Source organism: Talpa occidentalis, unplaced genomic scaffold (genome assembly GCF_014898055.3).
Source record: "Talpa occidentalis isolate TD23 unplaced genomic scaffold, MPIMG_talOcc4v2.1 talOcc4.10, whole genome shotgun sequence".
NCBI classification, from domain to species: domain Eukaryota; kingdom Metazoa; phylum Chordata; class Mammalia; order Eulipotyphla; family Talpidae; genus Talpa; species Talpa occidentalis.
In genome coordinates, this window is record NW_023600993.1 from 9,672,224 (window position 1) to 9,692,901 (window position 20,678).

Below are 20,678 nucleotides of genomic sequence, written 5' to 3' on the forward strand. Positions count from 1 at the left end.
GAGCTCACCTTCACAAGGCCCCTCATTAAGGCCACTCCCAACTCAGCTGCATAAGTGATTGTCCTCATAACTCTTTCCCTAAACTGGTGTCTAACTCTCCCCCTCTCCCCAACAGGAGACAACATCTGATTTTTCTGTCAGTGCCTGCAATTTATTAGGCTTACAAGGATTTGTGGAAGAAAAGTTAAATGAGAATCAGAATTACTGGTTTCAAATATCTGCAGAGCTTTCACATGAAAAAAAATCACTGGATGATTCCAGAAGGAAACCATGGGCTAGAGAAGATGCAGTGAGACAATTCTACCAGATCTCAGGTAAAAAAACACTAGGAATTACAGGTGTCCATCCATCCCTGGGGCAGTTGGATCGGGTGGAGACCAAATGAATTTAAGAGCAAACCATACCTGTTTGGCTTTCTCCACTTTCAATCAAAACAGCCCGTCTACCCTGATCTACTTCCTACAGAAAACCAAAGGAGGAAGAGGGAGTGGGCCTTCAGGGAAGCCCTGGAGAGCCTGTGTTATAACATTGAGACAGCGCTGAGACCAACAAACACCAATATTTAGATTTTATTCAATTTTATTAAAAGTTAAAACCACAGAAACAAAAACTCAATGTACACACAAGAGAACAGGGAAATGGTCAGGCAGGAGAAGACATGAGGGTGATGGCGAGCGGAGCTCCTGGTCAGGGGCCAGTCCTCACCATCATGTCAACCCTCCCTACTTGCATCCCTGCAGGTGGAAGCCAGCCAGGCCCGCCATTCCAGAGGGTGTGTGTGTGGGGTGGGGGGCTGTGTGCTCACTTCTGCCCACAGAAGCCTAAGGAAACCTTAGGACAGAGCTCAGAAGAACCCTACCATTACCGTGAACTTGCTCTCTGGCAAAGGAGGCAGAAGCAACCGGGACTTGGACCTTATACCAAGAGGGCAACAGTTCTTATAACACCCTGAATCCACTCAGTCCCCCAACAGACTGCAGGTTCCTGAACACAAGTGACTCCCATCCAAGGCACTGAATGGAGACAAGCCTCCTGTGGGCAGGGGGTAGGCTGCCGAGTGGTTCTTAAAAAATGTTGACAAAGTATGTCCACCTAAGAGGTCAAAAAGCAAAGAGGAGCCAAGGAAATAAATACCATCATTCTCAGTCCGAGCCTGAGCCCAGGAAGTGTGGGGCAGCCAGGAGGTCCACAGCAGCTGGGCCACACCATGCCCAGGAGCTCTGGGTCTGGGCTCCTGTCTGAGCAAAGTGAGCACCGCCCGGGTCCCGGCCAGAGGCACAGCAGCTGTGGGTGCTCAGAACTGCTGCAGGATCATTTTCCGCTTCAGGTCATGGCTGAACTTGTTCATCCTAAAGAGCTCACTGTCGTAAAAGGCGGAGAGGTTGTGGATGTTGATCTGACGAGCCTGCAAGGAGGTCAGGTGAAATCAGGTGAGCCGTGAGAGTTGAAGGTTATGGTGTGAGTCTAAGGTCTGTCCATTACAGGCAGGATGGGCTGCCCTCCGCAGGAGGGGGTGGAGGCAGCACCTGAATCAGGGTCTGGGTCTGGACCTGAAGTCTTAGAGCTTGGAATCTTAGCTCCACCAGTTCTAGTCAACTGTAAACTTGGACAAGCTACCTGGCTGCCCTCTATAGGGGTGGGATGCTACAACAAAGCACCCCTCCTTTGACTGCTGTCAAGATTCTAAGAGCACAGAAAGGTGCTCAGTGCATTACACTCGCTCAATAAATGGCTGTCGCTCCAGACCTGCCCAGTTTATGACGGAGAAAGGACTTTTCCGCCCAAAGGTGAACCCCAGGCAGCAAGCATTCTCCCCTAGAGCCCCTACCTTGTCCACCAAGTCCTTCTCGGGCACTTCAATTGTGTCCTGCTGGGCCCCAAAGCGGTTCCGTTGATACGTCACCTGCTCTGCCACTAGCTGCTTCAGTATGAAGAGCAACAACTCGTTGTTATCACGCCGGAAGGAAAGGTAGCGGGAAAAGGTCTGCAGGGCAGAAAAACCGAAGTCAGTCGACATGGCTCCCGAGCAGGAACCTCAAAGCACCTACAGGACAACCAGTGCCCCTTCTACCCACTCCCTTCTCCACCTGCCAGAGCTGCCAGCTCAGGGACACACAGCAGCCAGGGGAGGATGGCAATACCCAGGGCCATGTGCAGAGCAGTGCTGCCGGGCCTCAGCTCCACCTACCTTACGCATGCTGCGCATGACACTGAACTTCTGCGTGTCAATGAAGCTCTCCAGCATCACCCGGATGGCCATGTTGACGTCATCCTCGATCACGTAGTCCCGCAGGTGGATGCGCGCATGAGCCTCTGCCATGCGGATCATGGACTCGATGTGCCGCACTGTGATGGGGATGCTGCCCGTGGCCTGGAGAGGTAGATGGTGTCAGATCTTGTCAGACAGGACAGAGAGCAGGGAAATGGAGAAGTGACCCCACCAGTGGCCTGGATGCTCGTCTAACAGTCCTGCAGGGCAAGGGCCTGCCTGAGCCACCAGGTGAGCGCACACTCTGGCTGCCCCACCAGCTTGTGGTGTGCCCCCCAGAGTCCATGAGCTCTGCAGCAGCTGCTTTCGCCACTTTCATGTTCCAGCACTGCAGGTTCCAGTGCCATGGAGGTGCGAAAATAAAGCTGCACTTGGTTTCTATGAAAACTAAGTTAAATGTTGTGAAAGACTTGAGCAAGTTAAAAAGTAAAAAATAAATAAATAAAAGTAGTTATCTAGGGCCTCCCTTGGTGGCGCACGCAGTTGAGCGCCGTGCTGTGAAGCTGTCCACAGTCTGCAGTGGGGGTTTGATCCTGGCCGGCTGGCGAAGGTCCCACATGGCGCAGCAGACCTCTCCTGTCTCGCCCGCTGCTCCCCTCAGCAGTGTATTTCGTCAGTCTGCCTGTTCTGCTCCCTGCTCTGTCTCTGGTGAATCTTCTCACCCTCCCGCACATCTGGCCTGTACCCCAGTTCTTGTATAAATAAATAAGTAAATCTTAAAAAAAAAAAAAAAAAAGTAGGTATCTAGATAGCAGTGGGCAAACCAGGCCAATCTACAAAAATTCTGTGTTCTGTTTGCAAGCTGCCTTTAAATTCTCGGTCCTTTATGAGAGAAACGAAACCAAAACCAGTACAGACCACGTGCTCATCTGGGTGAGATAAAAGTCACATGTAAAAGTCAACATGGAGTTTAATCAATCAGTGGCCAATCATCAGAAGACCCAGGTCCTACCCAGAGAGCCAGCAGCACACACATTTAGGGGGTGTGGCTCAGGTAAGGCCCTCCAGCTCCCCCACTGTTTGGATGACCCTCTGCTTCTGTGAGCTTCCCCATCTGCACACGACCCTCACCAGGGACTCTTTCCTCAGGTCACTATACATCTTGGCCACTTTGTCCTGGTCCATCTGGTTGAGCTTCGGGTGGACCTTCTCCTTGGCATAGATGATGTACTTCTTCAGGACCTCCTGAGGCAGGGGCTCCACGCCGTATGTGTTGGGCATGGCCGGCACCGGGGCATCGCCGCTGCCCAGCCCCTCTTCCCTGTTGCTGGGGTGGTGTCTGACGTGGCTGCCGACCACAAATCGGGCCAGCATCTCATCCTAAGACAGACGGGAGAGAACAGGTCACGGGGTGAGTCGTGCTTGTGACCTGGCTGGACGTCAGTGTAAGCTGTTAAGTGCTGGGAGCAATGTCCTCCCAGTAACAGGCACCCTGTACCTCTGCACGCTGGGCAGCTCCCAGTGCCAGCACAAATGGCTGAGCCCTGGCGGAGCTCACCTCCTAGTGAGAGGAGAGCAGACAATACTTTTTAAAATTAACTACAAAAATTACAGGTACTATAAAGAGAAAATAGGGCAACAAGCTCAAGGCCCCTGGAGACTCCTGCAGCCAAGGTGCCAGAGCGCTTCCGTCACTTGACAATCTAGAAGAGCCTTCTGGGAAGAGAAAAGACCAAGTGTACAGCCAGAGGCCTGGCACCTCGGAGGAGGGCAATGTGGAAGGGTGGAGGATGGGCACAGAACCCATCCCGAGGATGGCTGTCCTGGGCAGGACGGTGGAGTTTATGCTGGGACGGGAGGAAGCTGCAAGCAAGTTTTAAGGAGGGGCACAATGTGATTTATGATTTAGGTTTTCAAAAGACGGGCTGGCTTCTAACTGCAGAAGGACAAAGTGGGCATGAGGGGAGGCCAGGAGACTCATCAGTGACACAGCAGCACTTTAGGTCAGAACAAGAGGGGCCGAGACTCAGGCTGCAGTGAGAAGCAACGGGATGTGGACTCAGGCGACAGGCCTAACAGGACTTGGAAGCAGATGTTATGCTGGGTGAGGGGCTGGCACAGGAAAGAGAAATCTAGGATGAATCTGGTCACTGTAGCACCCCTTGCCAGTGCCTGGTGCACCATGGCCAAGCCTTGCTCCAGACGCCAGGGTGTGTGGCTGTACCTGGACGGGGTCCACTGTGTCCCTCACCACGCACAGGACATCGAAGCGGGAAATGATGGGCTCTGTGAGGTCCACGTTTTCTGAGAAGGTCAGTGAAGGGTCGTAGCGGCCTCCTGTTAACACAAAGGTACCTCTTAGCTATAGGCGGCTCCTACCCCACATCATTTCAGTAAGGGGAAGGAGACTCGCAAGGGGATGGGGGCTCAGCGCCTGCTGTCTCTCAGGCATTCTGGACAAGACACAGAAAAGGGCTTCCCTCTGCAACTGCCTGTGATGGCGTTGAGCTGGAAAGCTTAACTGTCTCCCGAGGAGAAACACCAGGAACAAGACAGGCCGGAGCACCAGTGTGCTCTCTAACCACCATCTAACATCTAACCTGGACGATGCACTCAGTTCTTCTGTCCTCTGAGAACAGCCAAGGTGGCTCTGAGAATATAGCTCAACAAAAACCACCCTGAGTCCTGCTCCTATTCCCCTCTTCTGGCAGGAAGCACAGAGAGGAGCACTTTCTGGGTTTCAATTCCCTCCTCAGGTCTGTGACAAGATCAGTGGGCGCTGGGGGCTCCTGACCCCGGAGTCAGGTCTCCGGCTTTGTTCCCCCTCAGCCAGTGGTGGTGCCCACTGTACCTATGGGGTTGGCTGCGGCAATGACGGTGCAGCGAGCCTGCAGGGAGGTGACGATACCGGCCTTCGAGATGGAGATGCTCTGCTGCTCCATGGCCTCGTGGATGCTGGTTCTGTCCTGGTCGTTCATCTGCAAGAGATTCAGATGCCCACTTCCGGCCTGTCTCTTCCCACTGATGTCTGTTCGATGAGGCCCCAGTGCTCCACTGAAGGCGAAGCCACACACCCCAAATCTTATCCCCTACAGGCCCAGGACCCACCTTGTCAAATTCATCGATGAGACACACCCCTCTGTCAGCCAGAACCAGGGCCCCAGCCTCTAGGGTCCATTCCCTGCTGACGGGGTGCCGCTGGACAAACGCAGTGAGGCCCACAGCTGAGGCCCCCTGCCCGGTAGTGAAGATGGCTCGGCTGGACACCTTCTCCACATACTTGAGGAACTGGGACTTGGCGGTGCCCGGGTCCCCACACAGGAGCACGTTGATGTCGCCTCGCACCTTGTGCTTGCCGCCTGAAGGGGCAGGGAACAGGTAGCTGATGACCCCTGCTTATTACACGTGGCAAAGGAACGCTCTCTCTAGGACCAGTAATTCCACTTTGAACAGAACCCAGAGAAACAGGTATACTAGGAAGCAAGTAGGAAGCTGTGCTTCACAAATGAAAAAAGTAGGGCTAACTCACACTCTCCAACCAGATCAGCTAAGTACCCTGCGCTGTGTGGACAGGCTGTGCTGTGTGGACCGCCATACAGCGCCTGCCAAGAATGAACTGGCTCTGGACACATTATCACAAAATGCTGCTGGGCGCGCTCATGAAGGAGAAGCAGCAAGCTGCACACAGTCTTTGTTACCATCACATGTGCAGGACGCTTGTAAACAGAAACGTGTGCGCTATGGGACCCCATTTTCTGTATGAGTGTGCACGGCTACAAGAAAGATGACAGACAGGGAGTGGACACCCTGACTGATGCGGGGCCCCCTACAGAGAGGACTAGAAAGGGCGATGACCAATGACTTTAGCCTTTGGTGACTTTTTATGATGAAGAATATGACATAATACTTAGCCATATCCTGTTACCATGGGCAAGCTTAACTTTTTAAGAGACAGAACATTTCAAAAATAAAACAGAAGGACAAATTGGCTCAAATCACCAAGGAGGGCAGTAGTGGTGACAGGGCCACCAGCTCCTGGACACATGACGCCCAGGGCCAGGCCGCAAGCTCTGTACCCATCTGTGAATGGGTTCTCTATAGCCAGACACCCCAGCTTTAAATACGGGGTCCCGCCTTGTCTGACACCGGTATGCTGGCCCCACAGCAATCACTGCAGAGGAGAGGCGGGGCGAGCCAGTGCTGCTCACCTGGGTTTTTGGGCTCCCCTCCGAACAGTGCCAGCGCCAGGCCTCTCTTGATGTCTTCGTGACCATAGATGGAAGGAGCAATACTGGCAAAGATCTGAGAGAAAAGGGAGAGCGCAAATGGGAACAAGAACTTCCACTCTTGAGTCTGGGTCACCCCCCACCCCACACACATATACACAGCAGGTCACCTGTGCCCCAGTCCCACGGAATGGGGACACCTCCAGCCCTAACACACCCCTCCATGGCAGCTATGACTCTATCAAGCCCTGCCCTTTGACAGTGGACCCTGTAATTAGCTGGCTCTTCCTGAGAGTAATAAAACTTCAGAGCTTAACAAAACTTTGGTCTGACCTCTTTGTTTTGTCCTCTCAGTAAGGACTATCCTCGTGTGCAGAATGAGAACAGAAAGGGGGCAAGATGCAGGCCCAGGAGACAGTGCGTGTGGGAGGGTCAGACTCTTGACAATAACCACAGGACCACCCCTCACGCTGGCTGAGGCCTTCTCAAGCCCATTTCCTCAAATGGAAAAAAAGAGAAAACACGATCTGATTCACAGAATGTGTGAGCTCTGAATGAGGCCTTTGGTAAGTGCCTGGCTCCTGGGGGGCTGCGACAGGTAAAGGCGGGAGCTTCCGGGAAATGGGTGCACCAGGAAGCATTTCAATTGGAGAGTCACTGAAACCGTTCTCCACTTCTATGTGTGAGAGAGAGACCAGGCAAATTTTAAAGATAAAGCTGAAGAATGAAGAAGTAAAGAAGTGTCTTGCTGTTTGGAGAGGATTCCTCCTCTACCTGTATGTAACACAGGTGTGGTTTTACAATTCCCAACTCCCTGCCCTCTGTGTGGAGGGCTCTGCAGAAGCAGAGGGGTACACACACTGCCCCCCTTACAGGTCCGAGCAGGGGGCTGGGAACATAGAAGATAATCAGCGCTGACCTCAGTGAGGGAGAGCCACCCCCAGAGGCCAGGCTTTCTGTCCTGCGCTGCCACCAGCCAGGTGAAGAGTTGCAAGAGTTGCTCCCTCTCTGTCCCCTGGGAGCATGAAGATGGGAGAAATCCCATTCTGGGAACTGGAGCTGGGGAGGCTCAGAGTTTATCCCAAGCATGGCTACTCTGGTCCCTGGCCGGAGTGCTGTGTGACCTTCTGGAACAGGATCTGCCAGGACCACTGGCACTGGGCCAGGAAGGCTTGCTGCCATCACTTTATGTAATAAGCTAGGAATGGAGGCCAGTTTCCACCACATGTATACTTTTGCTGGTTCTAAAATTTCCTACAAAACCCAGCCCAGGAGAGGCAGTCCAGCTGCATGGCTGACAGTGGTCCTGTCTCAAAATACTATTTCCCCTGGAAAGGAAGTAACACTTCCCACAGGGCTTTTTAGAGAAACGGCTGATTCCAGGCATGGAGCAGGAACCGCCCAAGAGCAGCCCGCCTATCTTATGGGTCCACAGTGCCCGAACCCCAGTGAGGCTGAGGTCCGTTAGCTTGCAGTGACACTCACTGGTCACGTCTGGATGTGAACTATCATTTTGAAAACAGGTGAATAAAGGGAAACAGTCGAGCTTTTTTCCATAGGAGCACTACATACCAAGAGTCACGAATAAATGATGTTTCTCTTTATGGAAGAGCCAGTGAGGAATGAACAAAGACTCGGAACTGGAGGGCCAGCACTGTGCAAACTCCACTGAATGGAAGGATTAGCTCAGGATCATCGCGGGTTGCTGACTTCAGAGACCAGCATCCGTGATGGGGACCTCGAGGAAGTTCACCTCTCACAAGTCATCTTGAGGTGGCCCCGACCCAATCATAAAATGAATTCCACCCGAGTCCGATCAAGCCTATGGATCTGACTGCCAACTTACAGGACACCGCGACAGAGGAACATATATTCATCAAGGACATAATCAGCAACACCTCGACGGGGGGAAAAAAATGACCGGATTTCTTCCACAAAAAGATTCAAGAAAAAGAGATGAAAAGAAGACCCAAAGATTATGAGGCTCTAGAGACAGATCAGCCAATCACGGCATGTGGACCTTATTGGATACTGACTCTAAAGAAATGGTTTTTAAAAAAGAAAATAAGGTAACCAGGGAAATGGGAATACCGCTGAGTATGTGATGCTGCACGGTGGCTAGTTACTCGTGGTGAGGCTCACTAAAGGGGGCCTTTTCTCCCAGCAACACAGACAGGTGCAGTTATAAACTGCTATGTCTGGAAGTTGCTGCAAAATAACCTAAAGGGGCTGAGGTGGAGATACGGGAGCTGAGATCAGCAATGACTGACTAGCTGGATGACAGATGCATAGAAAGCCATTGTTTAAAATTTCCTGTAATAGAAAGTTCTAAAACATGGGCCAGGCCTCGTGTGGGGGCACCCTCAGAGCACGCAGTAACCTGATCCACCACAAATGCGTCCTCCCAAACCGCAGTGTCTGGAGAGAGCGCCTGACTGCCAAGGGGAAGTGGCTGACAAACAGGGATGTGGCCACGGGAGCTTGGTTAAGCCCCTGTGCCTCAGTTTACTCACTGATTAAACAGGTACACAACAACTCTGTTAGAGGGGTGTCGTCATTATCTGAAAATTACCTGGTCAGTGCCCAGCAGATACTAAGTGCTCAGTATATAAAATGATCCTTTTGTTAAACCTGCATCTGCGCTGGCAAAGAGTCCTCTGTGGATAGCCGCACTGCCCATACATCTTGAGGGTCTGCCAAGACTGCCAGGCCCTGAATGCTCTTTATCCAGATGATATCTTGGGGCTATTTTTATAGCGAACACCCTGGCAGGATGAGGTAATGTCTCCCTCCAGGACCAAAGCAGCAGGCACCCCCACTCAGTTTCTCCCCTGCAGAGCAACCCCTATCCGGGGTGCTCCCCTGCAGGACAGGAGGGCAAGGGGTCCTATGTTAATGTCTACACTGCGCCCCTGCACTGCCCCAGCGACTGTGAGAGTAACAGGTCAACTTAATGGCTGCTTAGAGGGGTAAGATCAGACCCAGACCTGCCAGGGGACGGCACGACACCCAAACTGGAGAACACTTGAGTTATTTCATTTAACCCTCATAATCCAAAGCGCCTCTAAAATCTGCATGCACGCCCCACCGCCCCTCGGAGCCCACCCCTAGATGGAGACAAACACCTACTGCACAGCTACCGTGAGTGGAGACAGTGCACGGAAGTGTCTGGCGAGCCAGGCTCAGAAGCTGTTTTCATCCTACCGAGGGTTCTTTATGCTTCTTGCCTCCACTGCCCTAGCTGCTGCTACCCATTTCTTGTACAAATACTCTCACTTTTGTAGCAACCTGTGAAAACAACAGCTCCTTGCTGAGCACTTCTCAGCACTCACCTCGACACAACACCGGCTCTTCTCTCCTACCTCACTCTCGAGGGTGGCGCATCTGCTCACACTAAGGATTAGGTCGAGGAAGCCGAGGAAGCCTGGCTGCAGACTGCTCAATTCTCCTCCTTGCCCCTTTGAGTATTCAGCCCAGCGCAGCCAGCGCCCACGAGAAGCAAGCAGGGTCACAAACGAGCTCATCAGGCTACACGGAGCAGGGCAGAGGCGGACGGGGCACAGGAGGGTGCACACCTGGTGTGCCAGGGCAGCCGCCACTCAGCTGCATCAGCTGTCACTGGAGACAGACCCAGTACGGATGCATCCCCGCGAGGTCAAGCCCTGGGCATCCAGGCTACATGAAATCTCCTATTTCTAAAGAGTGATACAAATTCAAAAGGAACACACAAAAACAAAACAAAACCATGTACCAACAAACCCAGACCTGTCAGCTGGCTGGATGAGGCCTGCGGCCTTCTGATTATATTGTTCATAGGACCCTGATCATTTTTGGGTCTTGCTGGCTATTCCTTCACTTTGTCCCCCAAGTTTCCGGGCGTGCCTGCCACATTGCTGTTCAAGTCACTGGTAAAAATATCCACTCGTAAAGTGCACTGAAAGACGAGGCCTTGTCTCAGGCAGGTCCAGACCAAGCCTCCCTGTGTCTTCCTGCCTTCACTTCCTACGGGGCCCAGAAAGGCCTCACGCGCAGAGATGCAGGACCTTGCATTGTCCTCTCCAGCCCTGAGTCATCTCAGCCAGAGAAGTGACAGTGAGCAGCCAGCACGACGAGTTCACCACAGGTGAACTGGAGCTGAAGCCTGAGAGACGGAAGTCCGCCAGACAGCAAGAAGGGCCGGAGGCTCTCAGGCAGATGAAACAGCAGGCAGGAGGCACAGCAGGGTGGGCAATGCCCAGGCCAAGGGCATAAAATCCAGGCATGGTTTGTCTACACCAGGTCCCCCAGGCTGCTAGATCAGCAAAGTGGGAGGCCAATGGCTAAAAATGGCCACAGAGGGAAAGAGGGTGCAGGCTAAGAGAGGGTTCTCGAAGCACACTGCTCTTTCGCCACGTGAGAGGGCGGAAGACGAGCTGACGTGTGCATAAGACACGGGCGACCCAGCTGCTCCAGACATGAGCTCAGATGCTGGTGAAATTCTATAAAAGCACCTGTCATATTAGCTCTGCCCTGGGGGTGGTCAGAGTAGAAGAGGGGGAAGCAACGAGCCATGGTCAGAGCTTCCTTTCCCCGTTACTGGTTTCACGTCTGCTTCTCTGTCTTCTCGCTTATTATCAGGGACCTGATGGCAAGAGCCATGCCCGACCTGCTCACCACAACCCTGGAACGTCTGAGCGTGTAACTAGCGAAAGGGAAGGTCATGTCCTCCTGAGGCTGGAGAAACACCCGCCTCCCCTGTGGACACCCCAAATCTCGGCAGACTCAAAAAGGCGGCCCAGACAGAGGTGAGAGAGTGAATGAGCCCCGCGCACCGAGTTACACACCAGCAAGGGTGGGCTCCGGATCACTAAACAAACCAGCCAGAAACAACCATTGATCCCAACTGAATTAGGGCTCTTTAGGAAGAGCACGGCAGAGGTTGGCGGGAGTCAGACACCCCCTGCATTCGAGAGCAGCTAGGAGGTAGGGGTAGAGGAAGAGGGGGGAACTGTGATCTTGAGAAGAAAACTCAGTGGCCTCACAGCAGGGGTGCCTGAGCAGTACAAAGAGCAGAGCACCTTTATGAATAGAAACCAAGCATTCTATTTGTTCTAGAGAAATGAGTGCTGGCAGGAACCTGACAGCCGGTGACGCCTGGGTGGCGTAAGTGATGCTGGGCTCCACAGGGTGTGGAGAGGGGAACTGTAGACCTACCTAATTCTCATCACGACCCCCTCTTAACAGGTGGAGTTGGGAGGCACCAATGACACACTCTCAGCCTTCAGAGAGGCCAATCCCCGCGCCACGTCTCTGCTTCCCCCAGCAACACAAGGTCTCCCCCTCAGGGTAAGTTTAATGAGCCAATGCTGGGAATGAAAATAAGGGAGCCCAGTTTCCAAGAGTAGGGAGTCAAGACTGAATGCGGAGGCAGCTGGGACATCCCAAGGTCTAGGTCACAGGCTCCGGTACCCACAGCACCCCCAGCAAGCCTGCAGCCGCCTCAAAGCTCATAGCTCCCGGCCTGACTTCCACCTGCCTTCTCGCCGATCTGCTGGTCCTTGGAGAGACTGATGATCATCTTCACATCCTCATCGGTCAGCTCCCCCACCGCAACCTTATTGTCCTTCTTGGCCACATGGTTGGCCAAGATGACGGTGGCAAAAACAGGAAAGCCATTGGTGGTGTTGAGGGAGCCATCATAGTTGTTGTGGTAGATGCCGGTCAGCTCCTGGGGAGGGAGGGACCAAGAGGTGAGCAGGGCCAACGCGGGCTAGAGGTGGGAGCTGGGCCCACCTCCACGCTGGCTGCACCCGGTTTCCTCTATGTCACGCCCTCCACCTCAGTCACCTACAGACACCAAGACAAGTAACTCCACAAAGCGAAGTTGAATTATTCCTAACCCCAACATCCAACTGGCTGGTCCGCCACGAGGGCCAGCTCTTCACCCAGGGACTCCAGAACAGATCTCAGCCGACTCCCTGGCAACCATCGACCTGCTCCCACCACAAATGTTCCTGCTAATTTCCTTGGCAACGCGGCTCCCTCCCGGTCACTTACGATCTCATCTCCCGGCTTGCAGCTGTCCACCAGGTCGGCGAGGAGGATGGCGTCCTTGGAGCGGGGCAGCCGGCCGGCCGCCACTTTGCCCGGACTCTCCTGAATGCGGATGCGCTGGTAGTTCTGATAGATGGTCTGCGTGGGACAGACAGACAGTCACAGGCCTCGCCCTATGGCAAGCGCTGCACTCCTCCAATCACTGATCAGTGTCCCCTGCCTGCGACCACAGTCCACGAGGGGGCGTGGGGAGTATTACATCACCGACCAGGAAATGGACCCAAGGCCACTGTGACCAGCAGTCAGTGGAGGCCCCACTCCTGCCTCTATCCTCTGGACGTCTACAACGTGCCCTAGTGTGATTCTGAGCAAGTACATCCTTCTCTACAGAATGGGGGTGCTAGCCCTGCTGTGCAACCTCACAGCGGGACTAAATCAAGTCACACACGCCTGCACTTAAACCAGTGCCCAACAGTGGGGAGCGAATCACACGAGTGTGGACTCTACTGTCAAATGTCACAACAAGTGCCACGCGGCACAACTTCACCGGTCACTTCTCTAGTTGTCTAGAAAAAAAGGCGTTAATATTGCAGCTAAAAGCCCACATTCTGGATCAAAATGCCCAAGTTCTAATCCTCTGGGTCACTTCTTGGGCCAGTGACCTCACTGACAAAATGGGTCAACAACAGCACCTGCCGTATGGATGTGATGGAGAGTAAGTAACATCACCCACTGGCTGATGCCTGGCCAAGTCCTCCAGAAACTTCAGCTACAGCTATCCATCCCGCACTAAATTCCTTAGAAACAGAACTTGCCAGTCTGCTCCTGGGCAAGACCCTTTTGTGAAGGGAGAAGCTATGAAGGTGGTCAGGCTGGACAGGGTGGGGGAGGGCTGGGGGAAGGCAGGGGCTCAGCTGCAGTCTAGCCTCACAGTGTTCCTCCCCCAGGCAAGGCACACTTGAGCTTTCAAACCAGTCAGTTTTAGGTTGCCACTAGTGTGACCTCCCTCTGGTAAAGTGGCTCCAGCTAGGGCATTTCTCAGAAGCAGAGTGGTGAAAAGGTAGCAGCCAAAAAGGGGGGTGGAGAGTCTAGGCATCCACCAAAGGTATTGTGAGGACCCTCACTTCACCGAGTAAGTCGTTCAATTACAATGGCATGTGTGGGCTGTTCAGTGCCTGAGGGGTTAAGGCCCAGGGATGCCTGAATATGAGTCTAAAGTGGATACAACCCAGGGACCCCAATAAAAGGCCCAAGAGAGCAATGCACTAGACATATCAAGAGGCAGTCTACATGCACTGCAGGGCCTGTGTAAGCGATAGCCTGGAGAGCAGGTGCCCTGCTCAGGGGGCAGCCAGGGAAGAAGAATTCAGTCTTGCTAGATCTTTCCATTTTTCAAGAGATGCCATAAACTGACATTTGAAACAAAACATCTGGCTTTTAATATTGGTTAGAATTCTTGAAATCACTGTGCAGGCCAAACCACACAGGTAGAACAGATGGCTGTGGTTCGCCCAGGGTATGGCCAACACATGATTTCATCTTCCTTCCCACGCTGCCCATGCTGGTCCCCCAACTAGCCTAAGAGGCTGGGAGGACCCTGAGTACTTTGGAACCCCCCCATGAGAGAATGTCAGCCAACAGCAGGTGCTGAGTGAGCTCACCTCCTCCATGTTGACTTCAAAGGGGCCGGCTGACTGGCACTCAGGGCAGGAGCCCGGCTTCACTTCCTGGTTCTGGGACTGACAGAAGGGCCCTAGCACGAAGCTGCACTTGTTACAGTTGTACTTGACCATGCTGAGCTGGGGCAGGACGCCTGTACAGCTGGTCACCACCCCGCTGGTGCGGATCAGTTGGTTCAGGTGCAGCTGCCTGCAAAGACAAGTGGAAGTATCAGAGGCCCAGAGCCCCCTACACTGGCCCACGCCTTCATGAGAGGTCAGAGCTGCCCATGAAGGTGCTATCTAGAGATCCCAATAACCTGGGGCCTGGTTGCCAACAGATCCATCAGACTGCACCCTGTAAGAGCCAAAACTCATGGGGTGAGGGCTTTCCTTGGCCATTGCTGCTGGCCTGCCCACACCACTACTGCCCTTTCCAAACTCCCGAATGATGTCTGAGCCACAAGATGATGAGCATCTGGACCCTCAGTCCCCATGCTGTTCTCAGCTCACCTCAGTGAGCGCAGCTCCTCCACCAGTGGCAGGTGGGAGATGCGCACATGGATTTGACTGGCAATGCGGTCGTACTTGGGGTACATGGCCAGCACAACCTCCAGGGCAGCCTCATCAAAGATCTGCAGCAGTTCTGCTGGCGCTTCAGGGAGGAAGTAAGCCAGGACATGCTCCCTGGCTGCCAGGTCCTCGTAGTTCACCACCAGGCTCTCTCGATTCTCTAGAGGAAAGAGGAGAAACTAAGCACTGGACTGGGGTCTAGGGAGGCCAAGGCCTATACCACCCCATCTCTTACTTTAAGCCAGAAAGCCCAGCTCCCACGTCTAAGTCTACTGTGCTTTAGGTACTGAGCCTCAACTTCCCAATCTGTAAAATGGGGATGTCATCGTGTACAAGGTCACTAGAGGTGATTAAATAATACATGCAGAGTCCCTATTATGGGAGAGCTGCAAACTCAAAATGCTAACCAGGCCAGAAGGGAGACTTATGAATAGATAGTGTCAAACAGAAGACAAAAGGAAGTGGAGGGGACTGTGGGGAACTGAGGTCACATTAATTATGCTACTTTCTAATCAAAGTGGTAATGTAGATCTTTCCATAAAATCCACCCAAAACCACCCCCTGTAGTCCAGACATGGTCCCTGCAGTTTGCTGGGGTGGCCTGATGCAGACACTTTTGGTTCTGGCTCCAGCTGGGCTCTGGGTTAGTGGCTTGATACTCCCCGCTCATGTCTCTAGTTAACATGTCATTAAAGGGACAAAATGAACAGGGTTTTTTTTTTTGGAGGGGGGGAAGAGTCTGGGGGACGGGTGTGGAGAGCCAGGCATGCAGAAGCCCACCTTTGCACATGTCGCTGATGCGCTCCTTGAAGACATTGTGGCCGTGACTGTCCACGTGGGTGCGCAGGAAGTTCTTGAAGCGGTGGTGGATCTCCAGCCGAGGGCCTGCCATGCTCACCCACTCCCGCACGGAGTGGCCCTTGAGGTCCTCCAGGTTCTCGATGCTCTCAATCATCTCCTCGTCCTCCTCGCCATCCTCCGTGGCCCGCTCCACCTGGCGGCGCTTCCGGGAGGGGCGTTCCTCGTCCTCCTCGTCGCTGTCTGGGGGTAACGGGGCACCTTTGAGTGAAGTCTTCCCAGGCCTTCTACCTACCCTGGCACTCCGTCCCAGCTGTCCAAGGCTCTGAAGCTGTAGCCAGTGGCTGAACCCCCTGGAGGGGGTTGCTGGTGAGACTCGTCACAGGAAAAATGCTAAAATATAGTGCATCGTGGGGTGGGGCGACTGATAAGTAACATAAGGGACTGTAGAAGGGGGCACAGATTCAGTCATTGGGATTCGAGGTTTTTGGATCTTTAGCATTTGGGGGTCAGTGGATTCCGGCCAATCTTCCAGAAGGCTGCTGTGGGCCTCTGAAGATGGAGGCCTTCAGCAGCCAACCTCAGGAAAAGTTCGGAGGCTTGTACTGAAACGGTTCCTGGTTTTGCTGCCGTTACAGCCTGGCAAAGAAGGCGAAGACCCAGAGCAGGGAACCTCGCTGCGCTGCATGAGTGTGGCCGTTCGTTGGGTTGTCTGGCCGCGGAAGCTGCTGTCTTGAGTGTGGCTTGTCTGGTGGTGCGCTGGGGTATCCTGGCAGCTCCGGAGCATCTCGTGCTGCCTTCCTGAGTCAGAACCTGGCCTAGAGCCTGGCTGCAGCATGCTCCAGGTCGGCAGATGCAGGAAGATGCCTTCTTGGACATGTGGTCTATTCTTCGAGAGAGGGGCTGTGGTCCTCAGTGGCGGGAAGACACCATTTTAGCTGCTTTTGTTTAGGAATGGAAAACACTGGGCACTGTTTCAGGTGAGGTAAAGGCCATTTTTTGCCACAGTAACTCTGTTTTTCCCCTGGTTTGTTAAATAAATCCCACTGTTGTTGCACCCTGTGCCCGATGAGCCTTATAATTGTGCGCACGGGTGAAGAACTCGGACAGTGACCAGTAAACTATCTGAGCAGTATCCTTGGCCAGTTTTAGTGCCCCTTGCCGTCCTGTATCAAAGCCAGGAAGGCCCCTTAGGGGTGCAGCTTCTGAACCTACCGTATAGGAGCCCACGGCGCATACGGCCCAGGTCCCGGCCAGCCTCCCGGTCTCGCTGCCGCATGGCCCGCTCGGCCGCCTCCCTCTGGCTGGCCGTCAGCTCCTCTACGTCTTCGTCGTCTAGGGCCAGTCCCTCCGCCTCATAGACGTCCAGCTCTGGGATGGCTCGGTAGTCCCTGAGAACACCAGATGGACCTTGTTAATACCACACTCGGAACTGGGCCTGCCCCAGAAGGTTCGGGAGTCCCAGCCTGGAGTCTCCAGACCGGAAACAGAAGAGGCTCAAAGGTGTCTCCAACAGATGAGCAGTATGTCTAGACACAGTGGATGGGATGACAGGAACATTCTGAATCTAAGATTGTGGCAATGGCTGCGCAGCTCAGAATATTTATTGAAGGGGAGTCTTAGAAAGGGTGGATTTTATATTATATGAATTATAGCTCAGGAGAGTTAGTTTCCTTAAAGTCACAACAACAAAGTCCAGTTGAGCCCAGCTAGTCCTCAGCTACCTCTATCCAGAAGTTTCTGGTTCTCCAGAGCAAAGGAGAAGCAGAGGATGGTAGAGACAGGAGAGGGCAGAGGGGCATCCTGCTTGGGAACAGGAAACTGATGGGGAGGGTTGTGGTGGCCTGTGCAGGTCTCTCATACACACAGCCTTGGGCCCCCTGAGTCAGAATAAAGACAAATACAACAGAATCACCTCTGTGAGGCTCCCGGCTCTCATACAACTTACCAAATCCTGTTTGTATATGGGGGAAAGAAGTAGAGGTCTAACCTTGCTCACTGGATATTAGCACGAAGCCACAACAACCTTTAACCTTTAGTGAATGTTCACTAGGAAGTGTGAAAGTACCTAACACAGGGTCTGGTACCAGTTAGGCCCAACAGATGTTTGCTGGAGTGAACTGAGTCTTGATTGATCAGATTACCCCACCCATCCACCCACCCACTTTCCTTTAAGTTGCAGAAAAGCCTGGGTGGCTGACTTGCTATTTTCCCTGCTGGCATTCCCAGTGTGCATCCCCCATCCAAAATTGAGACCCTTTGTATCTCCTGGGGTACACACCTCATGGAGTTGGGGTTTAACCAGGGCTTTTTAGGGTCTAGTCTAGGTTAGATATAGCAACTTACAAGGAGCTATACTGTGGTTCTGTTGACCTGTCTGTCTCCCAATAAACCCTGGCCCAAGATGCACTCAAAGGCAAGGATGCTCTGACTTATCAACTTCTCCAGGATGCAAAACAAGACCTTGTGGAGTGCAAAGCCTTGCAGGCAAATACCTCTCCATGCCATCTCCAATAAGCTCCTCTCCATCCTCTTCCTCTTCCTCCAGAGGTCCCTCTGTGCCAAGCAGCCCCTCAGACTCATCCTCAAAGGGTGGAAGGTCTCGGCCAGGGCTGGAGGTGAGGGCATCAGTGCGCCGGGAGCTACGGCCAGGACTGGAGGCCAGAGGATCGTTGTTGCGCCGCCGCCTCAATGAAGAGGCAGGGCTGGAGGCCATGGTGAAAGACTCGGATGATTCCTGCAAGAGATCAAGGAGGTGAGGGCCGGCATGGCTTCTTTTTTATCATAAGGTGGCCCTCTCTGCCCACAAGGTTTCCTCAGTGTTCCTGTCGTCCAACAATCCAAGCCCTTTTCCAGACTAAGACTGTGACAGCAGGATCCCTCTTCAGGGAATGCTCTCCTGAGCCAGTGGATTCCCAGTTCCTGGGGCCCAGCCAGAATGTGGCTTCCGCAAACACTCCACTCCCTCTGTGTTTTCCTCACGACAAATCAACGGAGGGCAGGTCATTTGTTAATTGACCTGTTTATCATCTCCCCCACCCCTTAAGCTTGCATGTCCACAGATCTGAGCACCCACATTGTGCCCAGCACACAGGAGACGAGCACAAATCCAAAACATAGAGATCTGGATCTTATGGACGGGTGGGAGGGACAGCAAGGACAAGAGAAGGGACCAAAAAATGACAGTAAGTGTATGAAGTTGCGGGACCTTGTTTGTCTCGTGCACAGCCAGCGCCAGGCGAACAGAGCGCGCCCCCAGGGCATGCGCGCGGGGGTCAGTGCCTGGTGGAGGCTGCGCTGCACGCGGGGAGCCGGCTCACGGGCGGACGCGCGGGACAGAAGCGCGCTGGCTTTGCAGGCCCGGCGAGTGCGGAGCAAGACGCGAAGTCGGCTCCGAACCGGCGCACTGGGGCCCAGCCTCCCCCGAAGCGGCGATCCGGGGCCGGCCCGGGCAGGGCGAGCAATGCGCGCCGCCCGAGGACGAGAAACGCGCGCCCCGCCGCTCGCGCCCCCGGCCGTGCGGGCCAGCGGGGGCCCCCTGCGCCCCGAGCCGGCGCGGGGGGCAGCCCCGGGGGCCGCCGCCGGACCCCGCGCGCACACCCGCGCCCCCCAGCCCGCGGGCGGGCCCACGCGCGCTCACCGCCATCCGCGCGCTGCTCCCCGCTGCTCCGGCAGTTTTCGCGCGAAAATTGGCTCACGTGACCCGGCGAGCCCGGGAAGCGCCGGGAGGAGCTGGGCGTCGTGACATCACCGTCCTCTGCGTCCGGCCGGCGCGCGGGGGGCGGGCCAGGCGGAGAGGCCCCGCCCACAACCCCGGCGCCCCGCCCACAACCCCGGCGCCCCGCCCACCCGGCCGGGCTGGCGCCCTGCCGGGCTCGGTCCTCCCGGGCGGAGCCGGGGAGCGCGAGCTGCCGCCGAGGGCGAGGAGGACCAGCCCCGCCTGTCGGCTGCGCGGCCTTGGTCTCGCGGCGGCCGCTGTGCAGACGGGGCGGCTGAGCCGCGCAGCCGTGTTTTCCGAGGTCCTTGTGCTGTCAGTCGGAGGGCACGGTCGCTGCAGCGCCCAGCAGCTCTCAGCCGGGCACTCCCGTCATCGGAGCCTCTCCGGGGCCTCATCTGGTGTTCTGGTAGTTCTCTTCATTGAGGGGTGCAAAGATGCGGGGAGCCACCTCCCGAGAGAAAGAATGTCGACAACTAAGATGTAGAGAGGACAGGGTGGGCATCCGCAGTCAGTGCCCTAGTTCAGGGTAAGCAGCTTGTGATTGCTGGGGAGGGAGTGACAGGGCGGCAGAGCCTGGTGACAGAAGGCCTCCACGTCTTCCTGGGGAGCATGAGCTTTATCCAAAGGGCCAAAGAGAGCCAGAAAGCTTTGGAGTAGGGGCGCCCAGAGCCGGTGTGAGTTTTAGAATTCCTCCGTTAAACTGAGTTGAAACAGGTGGGAGGAGCTGCTGAGGTGCTTCCTCTGGTTATGAGCAGCATGGGCTGGGCAGGCCCTTGGTGAGCTGGGTGATCTTCACCTGGTGATTTGTGCAGTGACCGGGCATCTCTGGATGGGCCCCAGGGAAGGGCCGGGAGTGGTGATGAGAACTGGAAATATGCAAGAAATACTTGAGAGGGAGTTTACATTGGCCTTGGGGACAAATGGCAGCAAGAGGGAGGCATTCAGGATGACTCCAGGATTGTGGCTTAGGAGACCAGGAGCTATGGGGGACACTGCGATAAAAATGCCACTGCCTCTGCCCTCAAGGAGAAATAGACTCCTTCAGTTATCCCACGAATAAAGTCCCACAGAAACCTACATGTGGGGCCCCAAACTCAAAGTATGCAGAATTGTGCATTGTGAGACTAAGCAACCCCCTACCCCGTGGTCATATGGCCTGGCCCCAGATAGTCTACTTCTCCTTTCTAGCAGATGGTAGGAGGGAAGCTTTCTGCCCCTTGGGGGTTAGAAGTGGTGCAAGTCGCTGGGCAGGGGTGATGATGCATGCAACTTCCTGGCAGAAACTCTAGTTGCTGACCTTGACTCCCAGAGCCCTTGGTGCAGGCAGGCTTTGCCTGGAGCTCAGCTGCTCTGTCTGATGCAGAAATTGTGCATCCTCACCCCAGGCCGGGAGAGTCCCAGAGAAACCAAGTCCCAAATGGTCACCAGATTTTCACTTCTTCACCGTCTTCTGTTTTAGAACA

At 54.4% G+C, this 20,678-nt stretch overlaps 1 protein-coding gene and 1 long non-coding RNA gene across 2 annotated transcripts; one reads left to right on the forward strand and one right to left on the reverse strand.

Moving 5' to 3' along the window:
- The first annotated feature begins 103 nt into the window (after window positions 1-103).
- On the forward strand, window positions 104-11,815 carry LOC119256356 (uncharacterized). The gene is made up of 3 exons (XR_005127705.1): window positions 104-314; window positions 11,053-11,219; window positions 11,659-11,815. It is a non-coding gene; the product is annotated as an uncharacterized LOC119256356 (long non-coding RNA).
- On the reverse strand, window positions 537-19,210 carry MCM2 (minichromosome maintenance complex component 2). Its single transcript, XM_037524261.2, has 16 exons — window positions 19,138-19,210; window positions 17,993-18,234; window positions 16,713-16,888; window positions 15,480-15,740; window positions 14,640-14,859; window positions 14,130-14,337; window positions 12,472-12,606; window positions 11,951-12,142; window positions 6,418-6,511; window positions 5,318-5,568; window positions 5,061-5,187; window positions 4,434-4,546; window positions 3,341-3,589; window positions 2,189-2,371; window positions 1,829-1,984; window positions 537-1,405 (listed from the first exon to the last, which is right to left on the reverse strand). Exons 1-16 carry the CDS (start codon window positions 19,141-19,143, stop codon window positions 1,295-1,297), a joined length of 2,724 nt encoding a protein of 907 aa, XP_037380158.1. The 5' UTR covers window positions 19,144-19,210; the 3' UTR covers window positions 537-1,294.
- Between the last annotated feature and the right edge of the window lie 1,468 nt (window positions 19,211-20,678).

What these genes read in the sequence shown, in the direction of transcription:
- MCM2 (XM_037524261.2), bottom strand. An exon ending in ACCAGCAGATCGGCGAGAAG is followed by an intron (nt 6,512 to 11,950) that starts GCAGGTGGAAGT and finishes CTTTTCTCTCAG; the next exon opens with ATCTTTGCCAGTATTGCTCC. An exon ending in TCATCGATGAATTTGACAAG is followed by an intron (nt 5,188 to 5,317) that starts GTGGGTCCTGGG and finishes AATCTCTTGCAG; the next exon opens with ATGAACGACCAGGACAGAAC.